The sequence below is a fragment of the Ranitomeya imitator genome, chromosome 1 (genome assembly GCF_032444005.1).
Source record: "Ranitomeya imitator isolate aRanImi1 chromosome 1, aRanImi1.pri, whole genome shotgun sequence".
Classification (NCBI taxonomy): domain Eukaryota; kingdom Metazoa; phylum Chordata; class Amphibia; order Anura; family Dendrobatidae; genus Ranitomeya; species Ranitomeya imitator.
This window is the reverse complement of record NC_091282.1, coordinates 623,775,569-623,792,430: the sequence shown is the minus strand read 5'-3', so window position 1 is coordinate 623,792,430 and position 16,862 is coordinate 623,775,569. Positions and strand designations below refer to the sequence as shown.

The 16,862-nt window shown below is 42.3% G+C and overlaps 1 protein-coding gene across 1 annotated transcript in view; it reads right to left on the bottom strand.

Annotated features, from left to right (window-relative positions):
- Positions 1 to 16,862, bottom strand: part of LOC138681287 (antigen WC1.1-like) — a 273,048-nt gene that overhangs the window by 20,279 nt on the left and 235,907 nt on the right. The window contains exon 14 of the mRNA XM_069768718.1: positions 8,059 to 8,172. Coding sequence (XP_069624819.1) covers positions 8,059 to 8,172 — 114 coding nt within the window. The remainder of the gene's footprint in view (positions 1 to 8,058; positions 8,173 to 16,862) is intronic.

Sequence of the window (16,862 nt, the reverse complement as noted above, 5' to 3'; positions counted from 1 at the left end):
TTTCATACGCTATAGTTGGTACTACCTGCACAGCTGTCATACCGTCTGTTCAGTGTGGATGGCCTGAGGACAGAGTGGAGGAAGAAGAGGAGAGCATGGTCAGTCATCCTCTTGGTGAGGACAAGGAAGTCTCCTCTGTTAGCAGTCTGGCATTCATGGCTGAGGATATGTTACACTGCCTTTCCCGTGACCTTCGCGTTCTCAATATTTTTGGTGACAGTCATATACTGGTTGGTGACGCTTCTAGACCCACGCTACAAGTAGAACTTTCTATCTTTTATTCCAGAGGCGGACAGGTCTACTAAAATGGGGCAGTAGCAGAAGGCCCTTGTTATGGAATTATTAAAAACATTCCAATCTGAAAGTGTTGGCGGCAGAGGTCACAGCTTGTTGGACAACCAAGGAATACAGGTGAGAGAGACACAACTCCAATCCAGCAGAGGTAGGGGAACACTGTCAAAGTTCTGGGAGAGATTTCTAAGACCGTCCCATCTCACAGGCCCTGAGGTGCGAATTACTCTCACAGGGAGTGCAAAGTTTGGGAAGATGCTGAGGGAGTACCTTGTTGTTCATACCAATGTCCTCTGTATTTCCTCTGTGGCTTATAATTATTGGGTATCCAAGCTAGACATGTGGCATGAACTGGCTCTCTACATCTTGGAAGTCCTAGCCTGCCCTGCTGCTAGCATTTTGTCAGAGCGGGTTTTTAGTGTTGCTGGTGTAATTATAACTGAAAAGCGAATCGTCCTGTCAACTGGATTGGACCAGACTTCTCAAAACCATCAAATGATAGCATTGTAACACTAAACTCAAATCCGGTGTCTTTTTTTGGGAGGTCTATTCCCATGCACCTCTTCACACACACACACACATGGGTATACGCTTCCTGATTTTGGCTATTTGTTGTCCTCCTCCTTCTCCTCATCCTCATCTTCCACCACCATATCACTAGGGTGACCGTGGTCCGTGATACAATACTCACATAATTTTTGTAAAGGGTGTTTATGATGCCTACTAAAAAAAATTGGTATATAGTATGTTCAAGTATACCCCCCAGGGTAAATGTTTGTCAGCCCATACACTTAGTGCATGGGCATTAAAATTTTAGACCTTCTCCTTTCTAATGGGAACATTTTTTATGAGGCTCTCCTCCATGTCTCTTCCAAAGGGCATTGGAGTGCCTCCAAATTTTTGGCAACCATTGCTTTCACTGCATAGGCAAACATTATGGGAGACCCACTTCCTAATAATGGGAACATTTTTTCATAAGGCCCTCCTCTACGTCTTTACAAAGGGGCATTGGAGTGCCTCCAAATTTTTGGGAGCCCTTTCATTCACTGCATAGGCAAACAGTATGGGCGACTATAATAATGGGAACATTGCTTTCAGGAGGCCCTCCTGTACATCTATTCAAAGGAGTATTGGGATGCGTCCAAATTTTGGGCAGCCCTGCCACTCACTGCATACGCAATAACAGTATATGAGACCCACTGTTTGTTAATGGGAACAACAAAGCATAGCTGGCTGATGGCTCTCTAAGAATAGTAAGGGCCGACTGCTGGTCCTTTAAGAATAGTTAGTACCGCCTGATGAACCTATAAAAATAGGCTTTATGACTTTCAGAGTCCTTCCTTCATAATTGAAACAGAATGTGTCTGATGATGTGTCACATGGCCAGATAAGGTTGTAAAATGTTAAAATTACATTTCCCAGTGAATGCATTAGTCTTGGTTGAAAGCAATGCTAAAGTTCAAAAATGCATCAAAAACACTACGTGTGAACATAGCCCACGGTGTGGAGGAGCATTTTTGGTTTTGGTTAGTTATTGTGCCTTATATACAAGTTATTACCTTGGAAAGGACGTTCCTTAACAAATTTCCCAGGAAAACCAATTTTGTTTTTGTTTTTGTATGTTTTATTGTGAGCCTGTAAAAGTCAAGTAACACTCTGACAACATTGTTAACAGCAGTGACCTGGGAGTCAAAAATGCTTCCAGGGTTCATCCCCATGCTGTTTACATGTCATTTGAGCACTGTTCCCATCGATTTACGCAATTTTTAGTCCCACTGTAGATCACCGGGGGGCGTCGGAAAAGTGCTCGAGTTTCCCATAGACTTACATTGGGCTCATTGTTCCCGAACATTCCAATTTGCTCTACCCGAGCAACGAGCACCAGAGCATTTCAGTGCTCACCCATCACTAAAACTCACACTGGAGGAAAAGCAACTATATTAAGTCTATGTCACGTGCAGAGAGTAAATGGATCTTTATGTTGGACACATTGATCCATAGAGGACTCAACAGCGAAGTTGAACTTTTCGTTTTTTATTGAATAATGCCATCTGACCTTCATGCAAGGTATTTAAGGACTCTACCAGTAGAAGGACCAACCCTGAAGAAGGAAAATGGAGTTTCCTAAATGCATTGGCTAATGGTCATTGCTGCGACCCGTACCTAGCCTCAGTCATGCAGACATCACTTGATCCATCTTGTTACACAGGTCCTGCACTAGCCGCATCAACCATCACGCAGCGCAGAGAGACAGTGACTGGATCCCTGCCGACTGTTGGAGGTACCATACGGAGCAAGCTGCCATCGGCAGAGGCAGCTCTCCAACGTCTATATACATACGTACCTAATTGCCCTAAACGGTAGAACGTCATCTTCAAGACAGTCACTATATCATCCAGTACCAGGACAGCGCATCCTTCTATACAGTAACAGAATGAGATGCCTCACTGTCATTATTGTTCATAGACTTCCTTTTTTCTTTGAATTCAGGCATTTGTGGATCTGTTTGTATTATATGTACCTCTGTTATAACTTGTATCTTGGTAGTACAACCATATTACACAAACATATGAGGTAAATCCTTTTCTTGAAAAAGAAAAAGGTTTTATTTGTGTGAATATACCTCATAGTATTTATTTCTTTGACAATAGAGTGGTTACTGTCTTATTCGCAGCAGAAAATCCTTGATACCAGCGCCACTAATTTTAATTCTTCTGATCTAAGTTCTTTCCTCCTAAATATTCCACTCCAACACTCATGAGGGACATTATTGAAAAGTGGAAGCATTTAGGAGCTACATCAACTGAGTCATGAAGTGGAGAGCATGTAAAGGTACAAAGTGGGGTCACCTAAGGGCAAGGTGCGTAAAAGTCATTAATCCTTTATTGACTCTGTAGCTCCAGAGTCCCGTGAGTCCATAATGGCAGAATTAAAAATCAGTCATTAACATAAGCACAAAAAATGTGCACCAGGAGCTTCATGGCAAGTGTTGTGTGGTCAAATGGCTACACAAATCTTACATTACCAAGCAGAATGGTAAATATCAGACTGAGTGGTGTAAATAATGCCACCCCAGGGCTCTGTAGTAATCAAAATATGTTTGGAGGAGTGAAAAATCACTCTTCTCACATAGAGATTCTCATTTAATATGGGTTTGGGCAAATTATTGGAGAATGTAACATGCCATTACCACTTAAAGTGACATTGGTCAGATTTCAAAAACTTGGCCTGGTCATTAAAGGGAACCTGTCAGCAGTGTTGTGCATAGTGACCTAAACATACTGTCAGGTCGGTGCCGTTATACTGAATAAAATGATACCTTGCTTGATGAAATCCATCTCATGGTTGTTTCTTAATCTTTATTTTCAGTTTTGCGTTAAAGAGATTCTTGTGCCCTGAGGTGGGGTTGGGGTATGTGGTGCTCTGATTAAATATTCATAATGCAGACTGCTGAGAGGTTCCTGATCCCTCACTGACCTGCCTCCTATAGTTTACGTAATGAATATCATCACATACTGAATAAAAAAAACACTTCTGCAGGCAGGTTCCGGCCGTGGCACCTGCTCTCCAGCATAATCACATGGTTAATGTGCACTTAATACCTTTTGCAGATTTACTTGAGTGAGGAAAAAAAGTCATTTGGAAAATGGCGCCCGCCGCCCCTGCGTAGTAACAGCTATCGGTTTGTATAGAGATCCAATTGCTCCTGCTGCTGCTGTGCCGGCGGCGCCATCTTGCTGGAGAAGAAAGAAAAAGTCCTCCACCAAGATGGCGCCACCTGCGCAAGTGCAATAGCAGCTATTGGTGATCTCCGACAGCTGCTATTGCGCAGGCGCGGGTGGCGCCATCTTTGAGGAGGACATTTTTTTTCTTCTCCAGCAAGATGGCACCGCCAGAGTCTGCGCAACAGCAGCTTTCAGATCTCTATTCAAACCAATAGCTGTTACTATGCAGGCACGGAGGGTGCCATTTTCATAATTACTTTTTTTTCCTGGCTCAAATAAATCTGCAAAAGGTATTAAGTGCACATTAACCATGCGATTATTCTGCAGCGCAGGTGCCATGGCCGGAACCTGCCTGCAGAAGCGTTTTTTAATTCAGTATGTGATAGTATTCATTATGCAAACTGGGAGGCAGGTCAGTGACCTGTCAGCAGTCTGCATTATGAATACCTAAACAGAGCACCACATACCCCAACCCCACCTCAGGGCATAAGAATCTCATTAACGCAAAACTGAAAATAACGATTAAGAAACAACCATGAGATGGATTTCATCAAGCAAGGTATCATTTTATTCAGTATAACGGCACCGACCTGACACGGTGTGTAGGTTACAATGCACAATTCTGCTGACAGGTTCCCTTTAACGACCAGGCCAAGTCTTTCAAATCTGATCAATGTCACTTTAAGTGGAAATAACTTTGGAACTCTTCAACGGATTCCAGTGATTCTGAGACTGTTTTTTCATATTATATTTTATGATAATTGTAAATTTCGGCTGACGTATTTCATGTTTATTTATTACAAATATTAGAAATTTGATAGAAATGGCAAAATATTAGCAATTTTCAAACTTTGAATGATTATCCCTTTTATCCAGATAGTCATACCATAGAAAAGCATTGATAAATAACTTTTCCCTCATGTCTGCTTCACATCAGCACCATTTTTGAAATGCTCTTTTATTTTATTAAAATTTTAGAAGGTTTAAAAATGTAGCAGCAATTATTCATTTTTTCAAGGAAATTAACAAAATGAATATTTTTGGGATATATTAAGTTTTGAAGTGACGTTGGGGGTTCTATTACAGCTCCGGCAAAAATGAAGAGACCGTCACATCAAAACCCTGTCATGGGCAGCCCAATCTTCAGACCTGAACCCTATTGAAAACCTCTGGAATGTAATCAAGAGGATGATGGACAGTCAGAAGTTATTTAACAAAGAAGAACTGCTTACATGTTTGCACCAGGAGCAGTGTGAAAGACTGCTGGAGAGTATGCCAAGACACATGAAAGCTGAGATTAAAAATCATGGTTATTTCACAAAATATTTCTGATCAATCAACTTGTTTCCTTTGCATTATTTGAGGTCTTTTTTTAATTTTGACCATTTTTCTTTGTCAGAATAAAAATATAAAATTTATTGCTTGGAAATTTGGAGACATGTTGTCAAAAGTTTATAGACTAAAAGAACAATTTACATTTTACTCAAAAATATACCTATTAGGGTATGTTTCCACGTTCAGGAAACGCTGCATTTTTGACGCTGTGTTGAGCCGCAGTGTCAAACATGCAGGGTCCAGATGTTATGAAGTCCTGTCTCCACTATGCATTAAAAGACGCATGCGGCTAAGCCGCGGAAACGGACGTGCGGCGCGTCTTTTAGGAACGCAGCATGACCTTACATTGCTGAAACAACGCAAAGACAACGCAGGTGACCTGCCAGTGACATCAGGTGCAGATTTGATCAGGATTTTTACTTTTGACAGTAGCATCTCTAAGGGGTTATACAGATTTGAAGGTGCAAACACTGATTGTGGCTGATGCAGTAAGTTATCAGCTATACGTACAGCCGACAGCTGCAGGATTGTCACCTGTATGGGGATGCTAGTCTCTTATACAGGTCCTTCTCAAAAAATTAGCATATAGTGTTAAATTTCATTATTTACCATAATGTAATGATTACAATTAAACTTTCATATATTATAGATTCATTATCCACCAACTGAAATTTGTCAGGTCTTTTATTGTTTTAATACTGATGATTTTGGCATACAACTCCTGATAACCCAAAAAACCTGTCTCAATAAATTAGCATATTTCACCCATCCAATCAAATAAAAGTGTTTTTTAATAACAAACAAAAAAACCAACAAATAATAATGTACAGTTATGCACTCAATACTTGGTCGGGAATCCTTTGGCAGAAATGACTGCTTCAATGCGGCGTGGCATGGAGGCAATCAGCCTGTGACACTGCTGAGATGTTATGGAGGCCCAGGATGCTTCAATAGCGGCCTTAAGCTCATCCAGAGTGTTGGGTCTTGCGTCTCTCAACTTTCTCTTCACAATATCCCACAGATTCTCTATGGGGTTCAGGTCAGGAGAGTTGGCAGGCCAATTGAGCACAGTAATACCATGGTCAGTAAACCATTTACCAGTGGTTTTGGCACTGTGAGCAGGTGCCAGGTCGTGCTGAAAAATGAAATCTTCATCTCCATAAAGCATTTCAGCCGATGGAAGCATGAAGTGCTCCAAAATCTCCTGATAGCTAGCTGCATTGACCCTGCCCTTGATGAAACACAGTGGACCAACACCAGCAGCTGACATGGCACCCCACACCATCACTGACTGTGGGTGCTTGACACTGGACTTCAGGCATTTTGGCATTTCCTTCTCCCCAGTCTTCCTCCAGACTCTGGCACCTTGATTTCCGAATGACATGCAAAATTTGCTTTCATCAGAAAAAAGTACTTGGGACCACTTAGCAACAGTCCAGTGCTGCTTCTCTGTAGCTCAAAAGTGGCTTTACCTGGGGAATGCGGCACCTGTAGCCCATTTCCTGCACACGCCTGTGCACGGTGGCTCTGGATGTTTCCACACCAGACTCAGTCCACTGCTTCCTCAGGTTCCCCAAGGTCTGGAATCGGTCCTTCTCCACAATCTTCCTCAGGGTCCGGTCTCCTCTTCTCGTTGTACAGCGTTTTCTGCCACATTGTTTCCTTCCAACAGACTTACCATTGAGGTGCCTTGATACAGCACTCTGGGAACAGCCTATTTGTTGAGAAATTTCTTTCTGGGTCTTACCCTCTTGCTTGAGGGTGTCAATGATGGCCTTCTTGACATCTGTCAGGTCGCTAGTCTTACCCATGATGGGGGTTTTGAGTAATGGACCAGGCAGGGAGTTTATAAAAGCCTCGGGTATCTTTTGCATGTGTTTAGAGTTAATTAGTTGATTCAGAAGATTAGGGTAATAGGTCGTTTAGAGAACCTTTTCTTGATATGCTAATTTATTGAGACAGGTTTTTTGGGTTATCAGGAGTTGTATGCCAAAATCATCAGTATTAAAACAATAAAAGACCTGACAAATTTCAGTTGGTGGATAATGAATCTATAATATATGAAAGTTTAATTGTAATCATTACATTATGGTAAATAATGAAATTTAACACTATATGCTAATTTTTTGAGAAGGACCTGTATCTCAGGTCAGTAAAAAGACATATTGGTGGGGAAAACGTAATTTTTTTTAATGAAGTCCATTCAAACTCTTTGGGACAACCGGATGAATGATTTTCCAGAGCAAAAAACGTGAGCACTATCATGAGTCTTGGGTCATGCAAGTAAATCATCCTGAGACCATTCATGCATGGGGTCTTTTCATCCAGGTGGGTGGGCTCACTCACAATTTTGCCCAAGACGATGGCTATGAAGAAAGAATATTATACTGACGTCCATCAAGAGCAACTTCTCCAAGAGATCAGAAGTAATTAGGTGAAGCACAATGCTTTTTCCAGCATAATATAATCTATGTTAGAACGGATTGCAGAAGTCTTCAAAAACAAGGATCAACACTAGAAATATTGATACTTTGCATAAACCTGATATAATTGTCGATAAAAGTTTAAAAATGTATGAAATGCTGATAATTGTACTTCAGTAACCATAGAAACATCTGAAAAAATAACACTGAAGCAGTAAACTGTGAAACCAAAATTTTTGTCAATCTCAAAACTTTTGGCCATGACTGTATATGAAAGTACAAACCTTTCCATGATGGTCCTATTTGTTCATTGTTATAATTAGCACTTAATTTTCCATTGCAGTCTGCATGCTGAGACAAGTCATCCATGTCCACATCATCATATCCATGTTCTTCTCCTGGATACAAAATCACATTTAAATAATTTATGGTAATTATATTTTGGATCGTTTCTATGATTAAGATTATTATACAGCCCTGTAGACTCGTAGCACAGTATATCTGATCTTGGCGATCATTCTTGATACTGAATAAACCAGGATATTTTGAAAATGTAATTTCCATTTTTTTTTTATCATTTGCATATCGTTAGCATGTCTTTTGGTCTAATTTTCATAATTCCACAAATTTTACTATTTCAATTTTGAGCAATGTATGTTATGTTGCTGTAATTTTGAGATATGCTGTTATTTTACCTTTATGTCATTGGTAATTTACATTTTCCGTGCTATCATGTTCTTGTTTTGCAACACCCTATCATATAATAAATTCTATGGATAAAGAATATCTTACTAGAACATAAAGAAATTACAAAATTTTGCAAAAATTAATGATGTATTATAATTACATTCTAGTTATGTTAAAATTTAGTTACATATGTATCATTATATTAATATGAATTAACCCCTTTACCCCCAAGGGTGGTTTGCACGTTAATGACCGGGCCAATTTTTACAATTCTGACCACTGTCCCTTTATGAGGTTATAACTCTGGAACGCTTTAACGGATCCCAGTGAATCTGACATTGTTTTCTCGTGACTTATTGTACTTCATGACAATGGTAAAAATTCTTTGATAGTACCTGCGTTTATTTGTGAAAAAATGGAAATTTGTCGAAAATTATGAAAATTTCGCAATTTTCCAAATTTAAATTTTTATGCAATTAAATCACAGAGATATGTCACACAAAATACTTAATAAGTAACATTTCCCACATGTCTACTTTACATCAGCACAATTTTGGAGCCAAAATTTTTTTTTGGTAGGGAGTTATAAGGGTGAAAAGTTGACCAGCAATTTCTCATTTTTACAACACCATTTTTTTTAGGGACCACATCTCATTTGAAGTCATTTTGAGAGGTCTATATGATAGAAAATACCCAAGTGTGACACCATTCTAAAAACTACACCCCTCAAGGTGCTCAAAACCACATTCAAGAAGTTTATTAACCCTTCAGGTGTTTCACTGGAATTTTTTGAATGTTTAAATAAAAATGAACATTTAACTTTTTTTCACAAAAAATGTAATTCAGCTCCCATTTGTTTTATTTTACCAAGGGTAACAGGAGAAAATGGACCCCAAACATTGTTGTACAATTTGTCCTGAGTACGCCAATACCCCACATGTGGGGGTAAACCACTGTTTGGGCGCATGGCACAGCTCGGAAGCGAAGGAGCGCCATTTGACTTTTCAATGCAAAATTGACTGGAATTGAGATGGGACGCCATGTTTCGTTTGGAGAGCCCCTGATGTGCCTAAACATTGAAACCCCCCACAAGTGACACCATTTTGGAAAGTAGACCCCCTAAGGAACTTATCTAGAGGTGTGGTGAGCACTTTGACCCACCAAGTGCTTCACAGAAGTTTATAATGTAGAAACGTAAAAATAAAAAATCATATTTTTTCACAAAAATTATCTTTTCGCCCCCAATTTTTTATTTTTCCAAGGGTAAGAGAAGAAATTGGACCCCAAAAGTTGTTGTACAATTTGTCCTGAGTACGCTGATACCCCATATGTGGGGGTAAACCACTGTTTGGGCAGATGGGAGAGCTCGGAAGGGAAGGAGCGCCGTTTGACTTTTTAATGCAAAATTGACAGGAATTGAGATGAGACGCCATGATGCGTTTGCAGAGCCCCTAATGTACCTAAATAGTAGAAACCTCTCACAAGTGACACCATTTTGGAAAGTAGACCCCCTAAGGAACTTATCTAGATGTGTGGTGAGCGCTTTGACCCACCAAGGGCTTCACAGAAGTTTATAATGGAGAGCCGTAAAAATAAAACAAAAATTTTTTCCCACAAAAATTATTTTTTAGCCCCCAGTTTTGTATTTTCCCGAGGGTAACAGGAGAAATTGGACCCCAAAATTTGTTGTCCAATTTGTCTTGAGTGCGCTGATGCCCCATATGTGGGGGGAAACCACTGTTTGGGCGCATGGGAGGGCTCGGAAGGGAAGGAGTGCCATTTGAATGCAGACTTAGATGGAATGGTCTGCAGGTGTCACACTGCGTTTGCAGAGCCCCTGATGTACCTAAACAGTAGAAACCCCCCACAAGTGACACCATTTTGGAAAGTAGACCCCCTAAGGAACTTATCTAGATGTGTGGTGAGAGCTTTGACCCACCAAGGGCTTCACAGAAGTTTATAATGGAGAGCCGTAAAAATAAAAAATACATTTTCCCACAAAAATTATTTTTTAGCCCCCAGTTTTGTATTTTCCCGAGGGTAACAGGAGAAATTGGACCCCAAAATTTGTTATCCAATTTGTCCTGAGGGCGCTGATACCCCATATGTGGGGAGAAACCACTGTTTGGACGCATGGGAGGGCTCGGAAGGGAAGGAGTTCCATTTGAATGCAGACTTAGATGGAATGGTCTGCAGGTGTCACATTGCGTTTGCAGAGCCCCTAATGTACCTAAACAGTAGAATCCCCCACCAGTGACACCATTTTGGAAAGTAGACCCCCTAAGGAACTTATCTAGATGTGTGGTGAGCGCTTTGACCCACCAAGGGCTTCACAGAAGTTTATAATGGAGAGCCGTAAAAATAAAAATAAAAATTTCCCACAAAAATTATTTTTTAGCCCCCAGTTTTGTATTTTCCAGAGGGTAACATGAGAAATTGGACCCCAAAATTTGTTGTCCAATTTGTCCTGAGGGCGCTGATACCCCATATGTGGGGGGGAACCACTGTTTGGGTGCATGGGAGGGCTCGGAAGGGAAGGAGCTCCATTTGGAATGCAGACTAAGATGGAATGGTCTGCAGGTGTCACATTGCATTTGCAGAGCCCCTAATGTACCTAAACAGTAGAAACCCCCCACAAGTGACACCATTTTGGAAACTAGACCCCCTAAGGAACTCATCTAGATGTGTTGTGAAAGCTTTGAACCCCCAAGTGTTTCACTACAGTTTGTAACGCAGAGCCGTGAAAATTAAAAAAAAAATCTTTCCCCCCAAAATTATTTTTTAGGCCCCAGTTTTGTATTTTCCCGAGGGTAAGAGGAGAAATTCGACCCCAAAAGTTGTTGTCCAATTTGTCCTGAGTACGCTGATACCCCATATGTTGGGTGGAACCACCGTTTGGGTGCATGGGAGGGCTCGGAAGGGAAGGAGTGCCATTTGGAATGCAGACTTAGATGGAATGGTCTGCAGGCGTCACATTGCGTTTGCAGAACCCCTAATGTACCTAAACAGTAGAAACCCCCCACAAGTGACCCCATATTGGAAACTAGACCCCCCAGGGAACTTATCTAGATGTGTTGTGAGAACTTTGAACCCCCAAGTGTTTCACTACAGTTTATAACGCAGAGCCGTAAAAATAAAAAATCTTTTTTTTTTCCCACAAAAATTATTTTTTAGCCCCCAGTTTTGTATTTTCCCAAGGGTAACAGGAGAAATTGGACCCCAACAGTTGTTGTCCTATTTGTCCTGAGTACGCTGATACCCCATATGTTGGGGTAAACCCCTGTTTGGGCACACGGGAGAGCTCGGAAGGGAAGAAGCACTGTTTTACTTTTTCAACGCAGAATTGGCTGGAATTGAGATCGGAGGCCATGTCGCGTTTGGAGAGCCCCTGATGTGCCTAAACAGTGGAAACCCCCCAATTATAACTGAAACCCTAATCCAAACACACCCCTAACCCTAATTCCAACGGTAACCCTAACCTCACCTCTAACCCTGACACACCCCTAACCCTAATCCCAACCCTATTCCCAACTGTAAATGTAATCTAAACCCTAACTGTAACTTTAGCCCCAACCCAAACTGTAGCCCTAGCCCTAACCCTAGCCCTAACCCTAGCCCTAGCCCTAACCCTAGCCTTAACCCTAGCCCTAACCCTAACCCTAGCCCTAACCCTAACCCTAACCCTAGCCCTAACCCTAGCCCTGACCCTAGCCCTAACCCTAGCCCTAACCCTAACCCTAACCCTAGCCCTAGCCCTAACCCTAGCCCTAACCCTAGCCCTAGCCTTAACCCTAGCCCTAACCCTAACCCTAGCCCTAACCCTAACCCTAACCCTAGCCCTAACCCTAGCCCTGACCCTAGCCCTAACCCTAGCCCTAACCCTAACCCTAACCCTAGCCCTAGCCCTAACCCTAGCCCTAACCCTAGCCCTAGCCCTAACCCTAGCCCTAATGGGAAAATGGAAATAAATACATTTTTTAAATTTTTCCCTAACTAAGGGGGTGATGAAGGGGGGTTTGATTTACTTTTATAGCGGGTTTTTTAGCGGATTTTTATGATTGGCAGCCATCACACACTGAAAGACGCTTTTTATTGCAAAAAATATTTTTTGCATTACCACATTTTGAGAGCTATAATTTTTCCATATTTTGGTCCACAGAGTCATGTGAGGTCTTGTTTTTTGCGGGACGAGTTGACGTTTTTATTGGTAACATTTTCGGGCATGTGACATTTTTTATTCGCTTTTTATTCCGATTTTTGTGAGACAGAATGACCAAAAACCAGCTATTCATGAATTTCTTTTGGGGGAGGCGTTTATACCGTTCCGCGATTAGTAAAATTGATAAAGCAGTTTTATTCTTCGGGTCAGTACGATTACAGCGACACCTCATTTATATCATTTTTTTATGTTTTGGCGCTTTTATACGATAAAAACTATTTTATAGAAAAAATAATTATTTTTGCATCGCTTTATTCTCAGGACTATAACTTTTTTTATTTTTTTGCTGATGATGCTGTATGGCGGCTCGTTTTTTGCGAAACAAGATGACGTTTTCAGCGGTACCATGTTTATTTATATCTGTCTTTTTGATCGCGTGTTTTTTTTTTACTTTTTTACTTTGTCCCGGGGGGGACATCACAGATCAGTGATCTGACAGTTTGCACAGAACTCTGTCAGATCACTGATCTGACTTAGAGCAGTGCAGCCTTCACAGTGCCTGCTCTGAGCAGGCTCTGTGAAGCCACCTCCCTCCCTGCAGGACCCGGATCCGCGGCCATCTTGGATCCGGATCTGGAGCAGGCAGGGAGGGAGGTAAGACCCTCGCAGCAACGCGATCACATAGCGTTGCTGCGGGGGGCTCAGGGAAGACCGCAAGGAGCCCGCTCCCTGCGCGATGCTTCCCTGCACCGCCGGCACATCGCGATCATCTTTGATCGCGGTGTGCTAGGGGTTAATGTGCCGGGGGCGGTCCGTGACCGCTCCTGGCACATAGTGCCGGATGTCAGCTGAGTGAGCGCCGCCGATCGCGCTGGACGTACTATCCCGTCCGTGGTCATAGAGGCCCACCCCACCTCGACGAGATAGTACGTCCGATGTCAGAAAGGGGTTAATTAATCTCACTTAATAATTAATAATATTAATATTTACTACTGGTGAGAAACATATATTATGAGCAAAGACTTAGGTAGCTCTGCCAAAATTGGTGAAGCTGGGGATCAGCAAAGGCTAGATATGGCTGCCAATCAAATATGTAAAAAGTGGCGCCGTTTCCCTTGCCTAAAATATTATTTAGTCACTGCATAACTAACATTGCGGGCAAGAGGCACACGTCACAGACAAGATGCACCAAATTCATTAAGTTTAATTATACTTTCAAAGAACTTTTCAAAATAGACTGTATTGTGTGAATATATGAGAAATAAATTTCTAGCTACTTTATGACTTGTATCTTGAATTTACACCAGTTTTCCCCTCTGCAGGCTCTATTTGTTAATTTGCAATTGAATTTGAGCTGGTGCTCAGATCTCTCCAATAGACAGCACAAAAAAATCCACAAAAGGATTGCTGGTCTTCTTTTACAGTACACAGAAATAAGCAACCTCAGCTAGGAGGACATGTTATAGCAGTATTACCATATATACTCGTGTACAAGTCAACCCATGTATAAGCCGAGGCAACTCATTTTGCCACAAAAACTTGGAAAACTTATTGACTCAAGTATAAGCTGGGTAGGCATTGTCCCCTCATCCCTTTCCTGTTATGCATGGCTAACCATCCCTGTCCTTGTATGCATGTCTCCCCATCCCTGTTATTGTATGCATGTCTCCTGATCACTGTCCTTGTATGCATGGCTCCCCATCCCTGTCCTTGTATGCATGGCTCCCCATCCCTGTCCATGTATGCATGGCCCCCGATCCCTGTGCTTGTATTCACATCTGCCCATCACTGTCCTTGTATGCAGGTCTCCCCATCCCTGTCCTTGTATGCATGGCTCCACATCCCTGTATGTATGGCTCCTTATCCCCATCCTTGTATGCATAGCTCCTTAAACCCTATCCTTGTATGCATGACTCCTGTTGTGAATTCTGTTGTCGAACTCCCTCCTGTGGTCGTGAATGGTACTTCGGCGAGTTCTGTCCATGGACTCCCTCTGGTGGCTGTGAGTGAAGCTGCTGCTTCTGAGGTTCTTTACACAGGTGACGTGGTTTATCCTTTGGTTGGCTGCTCTATTTAACTCCACTCAGATCGTTACTCCATGCCAGCTGTCAATGTTCCTGCATTGGTTCAGTTCGCTCTTGGATCTTTCTGGTGACCTGTCTTCTCCAGCAGAAGCTAAGTTCCTGATAGTTATTATTTGTTCATTGTTTCCTTGTCCAGCTGGTTATCATGATTTTGTCTTGCTAGCTGGAAGCTCTGGGATGCAGAGTGGCATCTCCGCACCGTTAGTCGGTGCTGAGGTCTTTTTGCACACTCTGCGTGGTCTTTTGTAGTTTTTTGTGCTGACCGCAAAGATACCTTTCCTATCCTCTGTCTGTTTAGTAAGTCTGGCCTCCCTTTGCTGAAACCCGTTTCATTTCTGCATTTGTGACTTTCATTTTTACTCACAGTCAATATATGTGGGGGTCTGCCTTTTCCTTTGGGGAATTTCTCTGAGGCAAGATAGAAAATAAAGCCTATCTCTAGGGCTAGCTAGCTCTTAGGCTGTGAAGAGGCGTCTAGGGAGTGTCAGGAACGCTCCATGGCTATTTCTAGTTGTTGTGACAGGATTAGGGCCTGCGGTCAGCAGAGCTCCCACATTCCAGAGCTTGTCCTGTGTGAGTTTAACTATCAGGTCGTGCCGGGTGCTCCTAGCCACCAGGTCCATAACAGTATAGCTGGCCCAAAGTATTCATGCATCTCAATAGAGGGATAAGAGAAGTTCTGAGACCATTTTTTTTTCTTTGCACTGTGTTTTGTCTTTCTTTTCCCCTAAACCTTTGGGTGGTTCAGGACACAGGTGTAGATATGGACATTCAAGGTCTGTCCTCTTGTGTGGATCATCTTACTGCAAGGGTACAAAACATTCAAGATTTTGTGGTTCAGAATCCTATGTTAGAACCTAGAATTCCTATTCCTGATTTATTTTCTGGGGATAGATCTAAGTTCCAGAATTTCAAAAATAATTGTAAACTGTTTCTAGCTTTGAAACCCCGCTCCTCTGGTGACCCCGTTCAACAAGTAAAAATCATTATTTCTTTGTTGCGTGGTGACCCTCAAGACTGGGCATTTTCCCTTGCGCCAGGAGATCCTGCATTGCGTGATGTTTATGCGTTTTTTCTGGCGCTTGGATTGCTTTATGATGAACCAAATTCAGTGGATCAGGCAGAGAAAATCTTGCTGGCTTTGTGTCAGGGTCAGGATGAAGCGGAGGTGTACTGTCAGAAGTTTAGAAAGTGGTCTGTGCTTACTCAGTTGAATGAGTGTGCCCTGGCGGCAATTTTCAGAAAGGGTCTTTCTGAAGCCCTTAAGGATGTTATGGTGGGATTCCCCACGCCTGCTGGTCTGAATGAGTCTATGTCCTTGGCCTTTCAGATCGATCGGCGCTTGCGTGAGCGCAAAGCTGTGCACCATCTGGTGGTATTCTCTGAGCATAGGCCTGAGCCTATGCAGTGTGATAGGACTTTGACCAGAGCTGAACGGCAAGAACACAGACGTCGGAATGGGCTGTGTTTTTAGTGTGGTGAATCCACTCATGCTATCTCCGATTGTCCTAAGCGCACTAAGCGGTTCGCTAGGTCTGCCACCATTGGTACGGTACAGTCTAAATTTCTTTTGTCCGTTACTTTGATTTGCTCTATGTCGTCCTATTCTGTTATGGCATTTGTGGATTCAGGTGCCGCCCTGAATTTGATGGACTTGGAGTTTGCCAGGCGCTGTGGTTTTTTCTTGGAGCCCTTGCAGTATCCTATTCCATTGAGAGGAATTGATGCTACGCCTTTGGCCAAGAATAAGCCTCAGTACTGGACTCAATTGACCATGTGCATGGCTCCTGCACATCAGGAGGATATTCGCTTTTCGGTGTTGCATAATCTGCATGATGTGGTCGTTTTGGGGTTGCCATGGCTACAGGTCCATAATCCAGTGTTGGATTGGAAATCTATGTATGTGTCCGGCTGGGGTTGTCAGGGGGTACATGGTGATGTTCCATTGTTGTCAATTTCGCCTTCCACTCCTTCTAAAGTCCTTGAGTTTTTATCAGATTACCGGGATGTATTTGAAGAGCCCAAATCCGGTGCCCTACCTCCTCATAGGGATTGTGATTGTGCTATTAATTTGATTCCTGGTAGTAAGTTTCCTAAGGGCCGTCTGTTTAATTTATCTGTTCCAGAGCACGCCGCTATGCGGAGTTATATAAAGGAA